The 11,574-nt window shown below is 41.6% G+C and overlaps 1 protein-coding gene across 1 annotated transcript in view; it reads right to left on the bottom strand.

Annotated features, from left to right (window-relative positions):
- Positions 1-1,750: 1,750 nt before the first annotated feature.
- b4galt5 (UDP-Gal:betaGlcNAc beta 1,4- galactosyltransferase, polypeptide 5) overlaps positions 1,751-11,574 on the bottom strand; it is a 30,685-nt gene continuing 20,861 nt past the window's right edge. Inside the window, exons 2-9 of the mRNA XM_068335572.1 lie at positions 10,326-10,445; positions 10,114-10,227; positions 9,458-9,585; positions 7,678-7,794; positions 7,346-7,533; positions 7,127-7,249; positions 6,479-6,580; positions 1,751-5,898 (exon numbers count right to left, since the gene is read on the bottom strand). Of these exons, the coding sequence (XP_068191673.1) occupies positions 5,751-5,898; positions 6,479-6,580; positions 7,127-7,249; positions 7,346-7,533; positions 7,678-7,794; positions 9,458-9,585; positions 10,114-10,227; positions 10,326-10,445 (1,040 nt within the window). The 3' untranslated portion in view covers positions 1,751-5,750. The remainder of the gene's footprint in view (positions 5,899-6,478; positions 6,581-7,126; positions 7,250-7,345; positions 7,534-7,677; positions 7,795-9,457; positions 9,586-10,113; positions 10,228-10,325; positions 10,446-11,574) is intronic.

Below are 11,574 nucleotides of genomic sequence, written 5' to 3'. Positions count from 1 at the left end.
ACACACACACACACACACACACGCACACGCACACGCACACGCACACGCACACGCACACACACACACACACACACACACACACACACACACACACACAGAGCATATAAAGGCCAACGTGTCCCTGGTGTATTGTGCCACTCAGAGGCTTTGAGTGGCACAGTGGTCCAGGGGGCTGCGCGTGGATGAATTAATGGCGGATGCATGTGTGTGTTGGCATGTGTTCTATACACTTTCCGGAACAGCTCTTCAGATCTGAAGCGCTGCCCTTGTAGCCGCCTCTGAGAGCTTAGTGACGCTGGTGTCAGCAGGGCCTTGTGTTTCCCAGACTCCATTAAGATCTGGCCACTCCAGCCAGGCGCTGTTCCGCTGCCAAGCCACTAACACACACTGCGACTGCTGTTACGCAGCAGGAGAGCTGAGGACAGTGTTTTCAAGGAGGTTGAATTGATATTTTTTTTCCACACTTTCAATGGCAGCACATGACTTACTGTCTTATCCAACTCATTCATTTATTTATTTTTTTCCCCGAGGAAATAAATGCAGATATTTGTGCAGATATTTCATCCTGAGCACTTAGTATTTCCTTTTCAGAGAGCATAATTAAATTATCAGCTGTCACTTCTGTTAACAAGCAGAGATGTGCAGTTAATGTGCTAAATGCCACAGGGCTGGAGCCGCTCGGATTCAATGAATCTTAAGTGACCTCCCCTCAAAGCATCTCATTCTATTCTGGTCGTTCTGCTATGGGTGGCAGACTGTAAAATCCCAACAGGCATCATCTTTGTCTCATGCTTTTGGAAGTGTATACACACACACACACACACACACACACACACACACACACACACACACACACACACACACACACACACACACACACACACACACACACACACACACACACACACACACACACACACATACACACACACACACACACACACACACACACATACATACACACAGTCCATTATTCATTGGAAATGTTCCTCAATAATAATATAGCACCAGGTTTTAGATTATGGGGAGGCATTCCAGAGGGCATCAGTGAATGTAAAATACTCTTTTTGGGTACCGATGTGCTTCTGTAGGATTTTCAGTGAGAAAGTAAACTGTTTCTATTCCTGGAAGTCGTTTCAGTATCTTTTCATTAATGATCAAGCAATCTGTTTTTGGATGGAAGTGTCACACGACCTCTGTGTGGGTGAGGAGGTGTGTATTCTTGTATATTCTTGCTTACAGTGCAGAACTCATGCAGGTCTTCAAACTACATGGAAGCATAGCTCAAGATTCTTTTGTATTGGAATACTTATAAATATTCACACAAAATTAAACAGAGAAATATTAGATTTTTTTCCCCCCTAATATCCTCAGTCTCGATCAATCAACATCGCAGAGTGTTACCGTCGATCATTGCCTCTTACAGGATAAATGAAACCACAATATTCCCAGTAGGGCTCTTTCACTGGCTGTATTCTAACTGTGGTCAGACTGTGCTCTCATTTTGGTGTAAGTAATGAATAATAAACCAAATTTATTTTTACAGGAATCACATCTCTGTGCCACTGCCATAGTACTCAATATAGCCAAATTATTTAGAAAAATGTAAATCAAGCCACAGACCACTGAGAGAAAATGGTTCGGTAGAGGTTTGATAAATTAAACGGACTCCTGAAAGCCGCTGGACCGCTCTGGAACCAGAACTATAAGAGTCAATGAGAAAATATAGGAAATATAGAAAGAGGAAATATAGCTTTACATGTTTTAGTTTATTGGTGTACGTTGACAATAACAATGATGGTATAAAACAAAATGTCCATCATACAAATTTCAATAATCAAAAAAGATAATATGCTGATACACAAACAGATCCATGTTAGGCTGACATCAGGTAGGTTTTGACAAATGGCTTCAATTCAAGGATTTCTCCCCTAACAATCAGAGAATATGCATTTTAAATTTAGCTGTAATTTTTTTTGTTTTCTTATTAGCTGTCATAAAAGTTGTGTTGCTGGTTTGAATGCCTGTAATTCATTGCATTGTAAGCACGAGTTGGTTTCTTTTTTTTTTTTGGCTGACACATCATTAATTCAACTGATGTTGCCATCAAGGAGACATCACATGCTGAATGAAGGCCTGTGATACTTTTCTGACGATTGTCGCCGACATTCCTCATGCATGTTCCTCCAATGGCTGCTTAAGTGCAATGAGGCAGGCCTTTCAGGAATGCAGAACACCACAGACACAATTTTTAATTTATGGGACAGGTGTATTTCTTTTTTTTTTTTAAAGGGTATACCAGGAAGTACTGAATTAAAAAAAAAAAAAGTTTGCTGCATGAGCATCACTAGCACTCAAATGGCACTGAATGAACCCTCAGCCAGATCCCTCCCGAGCCTTGTTCTTTAATGGAGCATCCGTACTGATTTAAGACCTTATGGAGTTTCTAAAACACTACACACTATATTTACAATGATAGCTTTTCTTAATATACACTTTAAATGTAAATAGTTTTGCTTATAAAACAAATCTTATGTGAAATGAAATAACAACACTGCAATGAATTAAGAGTTAAGGCTGCTGGTCTTATCAGGCTCCAGGACGGCCCCTTCATTTAAACCAGCATCAAGTGGATTGGAGCAGGTGACATTATGATGACGCCTTGTGAATGAGCAGCAGGCCTGGACTATTTTAATTTATATAATATATATATAAATAGCCAGGGTGTCCTTCCCTCCAACTGAAAACAATAGACTGTCAGTTTTAAATAAAATTCAAACTCTCCCAAAAAACCCACAGTATTGATTGCAATGCTGCTCATTCTACGTAGTGGGTTTTAGACTCTGAGAAAATCTACATCATCCAGATGATCTTATCTTCAACGGCCAACTGAAACCATTTGGCTTTTTAGTAAACGTCCATCTAGTTAATTTAAAATAAAGAGGAAAAAAAAAACTTTACAGTGTAACTTTTAATTGTCATGAACTAGAAATGAACCTGCGAGTTGTTTACAGCCAGTACACTAGAAATATTCTTTTTTTTTTTTTTACTCAGTGCTGGAAAAACAGAAGGAAAAATCAAAAGCCTTGAACTCCAGATAGAGGAAGTTCAGACCCCTGAAAAAGATTCAGCCATTTCACTCAAACACACAAGGGAAAGAAAAACGTAAAACAAATTCTGCTACGGTCCCCAACTTTGACTGTGCACCTCCTGAGTGACTGGCTATGAGGCAGAAATGTGCTTCTGTTTGTGGTGATGAACCAGAAGGAAGAATGCACAATTTAGTGTAACCTATTACAATAAAATGGGTTACAAAAAAAACAAAAACACAGAATGTCTGCTCCACATATATACAGGTAGGAAAATGTGTTCCTCTATCTTTGACGGTGTTTTTCCTGCAGACACTCGCTTTAGTGACGTCGGGCCTGGTTCCAGTAAGCACGTAGAGAGAGAGACGCCCTTAAAGGGAGCTCTGGAAGGTTAGCACCATTGATTTATCAATTAGTATAAAGGAGGTGTTCAGTCAAAAGAAAGGAACCAATAGCGTCGTCTGATTGGTTGTCGTTCTCTTCCTGTGGTTGTCACACAAAATGGCCTCCTCTAACGTCTCTGTTCATTAGAATAATACACACTGGGCGACGGGGCCGTGTTCCATTTCATTTGAAAGGAAACAGCTCCCCGGCTGCACAAACCTGAACCTCACAATCTCACACAAATACACATACGCTTCAGTGCATCTGACAGTCCGTCACATGTCACCTACTAAATAATATCTTCAATCCTAAAAAATAAAATAAAAAAACAAATTAAAAAAAAAAAGAACAACCAAAGGAAAATAATCCACACACTATCAAATAAATAAAAACGAGGTCCTGCCTCTTCTTATTCTATTGTTGGAATACAACAGTTTGTCAACCACCCACAATTTTCCATCCATAAGAAACATCTTAAACGCATACAAGGCGATTTGTGTGGAATGAAGCTGTGAGACTAGAGGACAGACTGCGAGAAGAAAAGTGTCTGTATTTTTGTAAATTATCTATGTTTACAGTATTGGGATTTTTTTTTTCTCAAAAGCAAAACTGTCAAACACACAAATCAGACATCAGACATTTTTTTTAGAGACTGCCATCTGTGTTAGTGCACAGTGCAGGGCTGTATGCCACCGAATAAACCTCTGGTTAGTATGGATGGCTTACACAGAGACTCACTGGCTAAAGCTTGGTCACAAAGTAAAAAAAAAAAAAAAATCAGTGGTGTATCACTTGATGTCTATCCACATGAAGACATGTCAGTTAAAAAAATAAAGGCAGCTATACATTGGTTGATACAGTTTTTAACAGCATTTACAACGGAGAACACTAGACAATCTGAAAAAATAAAGCAAAAAGCTTCTGTAAACACCAGTGACAGCGACAGTGATCAAGTATTCTATAACTCAAAGTCTCTCCAGTAAAACATAAAAAAAATAAAATAAAATGACGTGAGTAAACATTAAGGACGCGGGATTGAAAACTAAAACAGCGACTGTATATATCTATCTCTGGTCTGGATTCCTAACCTGCATTCCAACTGAGGTCTTGAATCTGTCGTTCTCAGTTTCCTGAGGTGACGACACTTTTTTGAGTTCACCCTGAAGACCTTGTGTTAAGGATAAATACAGGATACAATGAGGACCATTTGCATAGCTCTCCCTCAGCAATATACAGACACAGACATGCACAGACACATGCAGGTTCTGAGAAAAAAACAAAACAAAGTGACATGTTTGCTTAGGCAAAGGTGTGTCGAATGTGAAGTTTGCATATGCAGTCACTCCTTCTCTAATTCAATAAGGGTATGCTAGCACCCATGCTATTGCAACTGTATAGTGAGGAAGTCGGATCCGAGTTCTGCTGTCTGATATTACAGCTTATTGCTAATAACATACAGCCACTTGAAGGCAGCCAGAAATTCCAATGCAACTATACGCAAACACAAACATCACAGTCTTTAAATGGTATGTTCACAGGACAAAATATTGTTGGTGAGAGATGACTTAGATATAAATACTCTCTAAACATAGGTCTTTTGACTATTTCACATATACACGACTGAAAGCACACACTCTGATTCTTTTTTTTTCTTTTTTCAGATCTTTTCTCTTGCTCTCTACACTTGTAGATTTGGCATACATTCTGCAGAACCAGCTGCAGGATTCCACATGAAGCTAAAATTGCTGTGTGGCCCCTGTGTGCATGCAAATTGTTTTCACAGGTTTACTGCATTTATTAAAATAATAAGTGCAAGAGCAGAGTAAAAATCAAAGCCTCAGGAACCATGTCACAATTGTGTGTGCGTGTATATATGTGTGTGTGTGTGTGTGTGTGTGTGTCTGTGTGTGTATGCGTCATGGCCTGTTTTCATAAGCAATCACAATAGTGTTGGAGTAAGCTAATCATTGACTGAACAACGTGAATGCGTGAATGGATGCTGAAGGCCAAAAATGGTGCAAAAAGCGTGTGGAGACTGAATGTTAGATAAGCCCGGATGAGAGGATGATGGTCTGTGGCAACAAGCAAGTGCAGCATTCATCCTTATTTTCTTTGATGATTTATCCAACAACACTTATTTGAGTCTCCTTTTTTGCATTAAAAAAAAAACAAAAATTCAAATAAAATGTCCCAAGCAGCGCTGCAACTGGTGAGATATGGCTGATGTCCCAGAGGACTTTGATTCCCAGCTGTTTTTGCAGTCCAGCTGAGCCGACATCAGTAGTCGGCTACCGGTGCCAGCTTTCTGCTCAAGCAGACTGTGATGTTGGTGTAGAGAGGCCTCCTGGACACTAGGGGGGAGTAGTTCAGGTTGTTGAGGCCATCTACTTTCTGTCTCTCCTTCGAATGCCGTAGTAGACTATACCTGTAAGAAGACAGGTGTAGGAGAGGAGATGAGGATTACGTGGCACCTGAGACAATATGTACAGGAACAGTTTTCATTATCATCTGTAAACGAAGAACTGAAATTTATTTTGACAGAGAGGATCACTGCAGTGTTGTTGGACTGAACGCAGTAGAAGTATCTTGTAAATCAGGCATGGCTATCTTAATATTTACACAGATAATTTTACATTCTTAGGCAACGCTTCACTGTTTTTACCCATAATAAATTCCCCAATAGCTTTTACTGACAAAAAAATAAAGAAAAAGATCATTTGGGTGCTTGGTTGTTTGAAGCAACTTAGCGTTTGATCAGACAGAACGGTTGCAATTCAGCCCTGGGCCATACAAGAATGTCACATGCAAATTCTTTGCAAGAGTTAAAATTCTCTCAAAGTCACGGTGTTGGCCGTGCATGTGACCGGCTTACACCACATGAGCATAAGCCTCATTCCAATTATCAGCTTCTACTTGTAACCAAATGGGGTGTGTGTGTGTTTGTGTCTCGGTGTGTGTGTGTGTATATGTGTTAAGAAATGTGTTTTGATTGTGCAAACACCGACCTGCCCAGGAACTGGGCTTCTCCACGATGGTGATGAGGGATGGACATGTAGCGCCCCTGCTCCCCGTGAGGCCTGCTGACTGTGTAGTTGGCGAATCTCACCCTGTGAAAATATTTAACATCCATTACTTCATAATGCATGAAGGCAGGCCGAGCAAAACACAGACGCGGTATACAACCCGATCAATTAGGAGCTGCTGGTGTAGTCTGAGAGCACAGAGTGTGTACAGCTGCCTGGGTGCTGTGTAGGTGGAGGGAGGGACAACAATGCAATGTGGAATAGGAAATGGAAATACTGAAACTATTACAAAAGCCCGTTGTGATTCAGCTCGCCAGTTCACTCTGTTTGACCTGCCTGAGCTTTAAGTGTGCGTTCTGTGATGTCTGTTTGCACAGACTGGCATTCATCCAGGTCACGGCAATCCCAAGAGTCAATAAAAACACGAAGCAGACTTTTTAATGTTTTAAGACGTATCAGCTCTTATCCAGGGGTCAAAGCATCTTCAAAATCTTCAAAATCAGTCTTGTTACTTATTATTTTCACCTCTTATGATATCTTTATAACTCCAATACGTGTCTATCTGTGTGTGTGTATTCAGTATTTGTGTGTGTGTGTGTGTGTGTGTGTGTGTGTGTGTACAGTCCTCACCTGTTCCACAAGTCATCATCCTCTCCACCCCAGCCCCAGAATGCATTAGGAAATCCATTAATCTTTTTGAACTGCTTCACTGTCAGGCCACTGACACCGCCGAAAAACTCGTTATACGGCAGCCTTGGGGGGGGGGGACAATTACACATATTAAAATGACGTCTGAGTGAGGAACATATTTGTTACGCACGCTCGCAGAAAACACGATAGGGGACCCACATGTAGGAGTATTTGTCTAGTTTGACCGCAAAGTGCCGGGGCATGTTTGTGCAGCCGTAGTAGTTCCGGTCGTTCTCCATGAGGTGGTCCACGTCGTGGAAGATCAGGCAGTCCCAGTCCAAGTCCTTGACAGCCTCTTTGTATCCCACGTTGAACAACATTGCTCGGTTGAACGGTTCAGTGCCCCCCTGCAAAACAACAAGAAAAAAAGAAACACTTTCATATAAGGAGTATTTGTGTTTTTAGGAGTAGTATCACTTCCTGCAAGTCCAATACTCATTACAGGAAAACTGTGGATACCTGCCAGTGACCCTGAACGGGTGGCTGCATACCTGCTCGATGAGGTAAAAGGCAAACTGGAGTCTCTGCTTTTGCAGCACTGGCACCAGGTGTCTCAGGAGAATGGGCAAGTGTTCGTGTCGGTTTCTGAATGGGACTAGGATTGCCACCTAAGGGACAAAAAAAAAAAAAAAAAAGGATAATGGTAAAATAGATATGAGATGACATGCATATAAATGTGAGCAGGAATCTCCAAAAAGTGAACTTAAACTTTGTGCACCCGAGTAGAGATGTAAGTTCTCAGCGGCAGGTTAAATGGGAACGTGGGGGTGAAGACTGATGACAGATGAAGGACATCGAAATCTCTTTCATGCAATGAAGGCGTTAAATGTTTGTGACGGGTGGTCACTTCTTCCTCGTGACAGTCAGTATTTTTAATCTTATTTCATCGACAAAAAAAATAAAACAAAATGCTAATTGTCTCAGGAAGAACTGAAAATGAGTAAAATGGAAAAGACTAAGAAGAGAGACGGATAGAGAGTTGGTTGTCAGATTGTAGACAGCCCCCCCCCCCTCCCTGCCCCCCGCCCGGGGCGGATGAATGAGACACAGACAGACAGATGGCAGGCAGGATCGCTCGGTTGGATGAAACACAGAAATGAAAATGAACACATCATAGGAGAGTAAGAAACTGCAACGACGAGCACAAGGCGAGGATTCATGTGTGGCCTGCTTGCTGTACACTTTGACCTATGACTACATGTGTAAAGTCCCTGTATTTGAATGTCACAACAAAACCAGTACATCGTCATTTGCACAGTGAGCAGTGGAGTAAGTGAGCACCCCAGCGGTGTAAAAGCATGTATGTGACAGACACTGTTTACAGTATAATTGTGGACTGTCAACGCTCTGACCTCCAAGTAAAAATACAATGATGCTTCTCAGATTCAACCTTTCAAGCAATGAAACTCAAAAACATGTTTTTCTCTGGCTCACTCTCCTGTCTGTGGGTTGAATGTGATCTTCTAAGAGGTTGGAAGCAGCACAAAAAAGCTCAAAGCAGCAACAATGCGTTTGAAATGCAAGAACGAGGTAATAATGGGATGTTCTGAGCTTTGAGCAACACCAGTCAAATGCTATTTGGTGCAGAACATTAAACTCCTTTTTGGTGGTTCATACCAGGCCGTTTCTTTTTTTTGTTGTCACACATGACACGTTCACTACGAAGTCAATACAGACGGACGAGCAAAACAATCGCTACATGTGTCGTCTAAGATGAGAAATCTAAACTCCAGCCTCTTTCACTCGGCTCCAGTTGCTTGCTGATCAATGCTGATTGGCTGCCGAAACCCCAGAAAGTGTTTTTTTTGTGGGGGCTGTTAAAACCCTCCTCTAGAGCACCTGTAGCTCGTATCCAGACAGGTAATCCTGCTTCAGATCCTAGCCAACAGCTGACAAAAGTGGCTCCTAGTCATCCGCTTGCACCGCTGACAGCGGGCAGCATCCAGATGCAGCTCCTGCATCTGCCGGTGGTGTTTACTGAGTTCACATCTGAAGGACGCTGTGCAACTTAAAACCCATCGGCGCCTGTGGGACCTCACATAATATATAAAAGCCAAATGCAATGAATCCAACATGCTGGAACAACAATGACACGAAGAAAGAACCAGATCCTCTTCCAGGCGTGAAAATCAAAGTGTAAAAGTGATGTCGAACAATGAATGACAATGACAAGAGCAAAAAACTATTGAGGCACCGAGCGTCAGCGGCAGAACAAAAAGTTCCAGTGTGAAAACAGCTCGAGTCGTTCAACAGCATCCCGTTCACACTCACCTTCCAGCGGGGTATACAGTCTCTGGGCTTCCAGTAGCCTCCTGGAGCCATACTGGGTTGACTCTCCAGCAAGGAGCGCTCCACCTCCTCCAGAGAAACCTCACTCATATTCACCTCCAACCTTCCCTCTGCGTGTGTCAAAAGCAATAAAAAGAGAGGGAGAGGAAGAGAACAGAAGGTATGAGATGAGATATAAGATAAGAAATATCAATAAAATAAATAAGGATGAGGGGGAAAAGATATGAAGAATGGAACGAACAATGGACAAGAGGTAGGAAAATGATGACAGGAGAGGAAAACAAAAAAAGAGTACAGTACTTGTCAAAACCTGCGACAGTGGAGCAATCCAGTGCTTAATTTGCTTGGTTAAGCTATTCTACGCTATTACAACACATTTTCATGCACCATCAATCAAAGCTGGAAGTGCAACACGAACGCTAGACGAAACTCATTATTAGAGCAAATATGTAGAAGCTCCATTAACATTCGCTTCAGGAAACATTTTTAGAAAAAAGAAAAGCAAACATGTCGTCGTCATACAAGATTAACGAAAGAAAACGCTGGCTTTTGGGTTTTTTTTCTGTTTGGTGTTTTACATATATTACATAATCATCAGCCAGAATTAAATCCAACACACAGTTTATCGGTCCACTTACTCATGGAGAACAGCCTCTCTGGGCAAACGTCAGAGGGGAGGTAGGTGAAGCCCTCTGGGAGGTAGGTGGTGGGGGGAGCATCGCTCTCGCTCATGTTGAAGTCATAGGAATAATCTGGGGTCACAAACAGAGGTAGATTATGGATTATATCACTGTTTTGATATATCTTTATAAGCTTTTTAACTTAAATGAGTTCATTACGAAGCAGTTACCTGTTCCATTGACGCTGTAGGCTCCCCTCACCACCTGCTCCAGAACCTGAGCCCCGATGGTCTTCACGTTCTCTCTGATCTGGATCCCTCTGGCTTGGACCATAAACACATATTCATTGACTGTGTGTGGGGGAAAAAGAAAAGGGAGAACATAGCCGTGTTATTATTGGACACAAGACACCCTAGCCTAAACAAATAAAAACTCATGACATCTGCATTTCATTCATCTTTCTTATTTGACAGTAACCCTAATTGTGATTCTCTGGTTTACACACACAGTTCCACCTGATATGAACCAAACTCACTACTGGCCTTGACAGAGGAAGAAGAGTTTCCAAAAAGGTGCTTTTATTGCAAATATAACAAATATTAAAATGTTAATCTGAGATACTGTGACTGCAGGACAAAGAGAATACTGTACAACTAAAGCAAGAACTGCGTTTAAATGTGGGTTGACCTAAATAAAACTACGGCAGAGGACATCCTGACACCGGTGCACAAGAACAGAGGGGATGTGGTAAAACTGTGAGACACTTCAGTTTCATAACTGGAATCATTCATAACATCTACATCCAAGCTACAGATAGCACTCATTTTGGAATACACAGGAAACGGATGTGTGTCGATTTTAAACATGAATGTAACAAAAACAGTCCTGATTTCAACAGATAATGAATGGACAAAACTGATTTTTCCTGAACTCTTGCTCTAAGTTCCAGTATCATTGACTTCTAGTCGTGCTTCTGTATTGGAAGCAGGATGCCAGCACTGTGCTGCTAAATTGATGGACCCAGTGAAACTGAATCCTGCTGCACAATCTCTCTGGCCATTAATCCAATCAGTATTCATCTTAAAAGCAATTCCAATGGGATCCACACCCCTCTGTGAATGCACATAGATGTGTGTGTGTGTGTGTGTGTGTGTGTGTGTGTGTGTGTGTGTGTGTGTGTGTGTGTGTGTGTGTGTGTGCGTGCCGGTAAGTGTGTGCATTAATGCTGCCGAGCTAAAAAAAATCTATGGGATGAGATTTGTCATACGGAATTGTATTACAGTTTCCATGACATTCATCTTGTTTTGTGCAAACGTCCAGGCCTGCAGGGCTAAAGACAAGTGGCTAAGCAGTAACTGGAATCAATGTTTTCATTTCATTTTCTGCAACACACACACACACACACACATACATACATACACACACACACACACACACACACACACATATCGCAAAGTGGCCCAAGCAAACCTGCAAAGG

This window comes from Antennarius striatus, chromosome 2 (assembly GCF_040054535.1).
Source record: "Antennarius striatus isolate MH-2024 chromosome 2, ASM4005453v1, whole genome shotgun sequence".
NCBI classification, from domain to species: domain Eukaryota; kingdom Metazoa; phylum Chordata; class Actinopteri; order Lophiiformes; family Antennariidae; genus Antennarius; species Antennarius striatus.
This window is presented reverse-complemented; position numbering and strand designations above follow the sequence as displayed.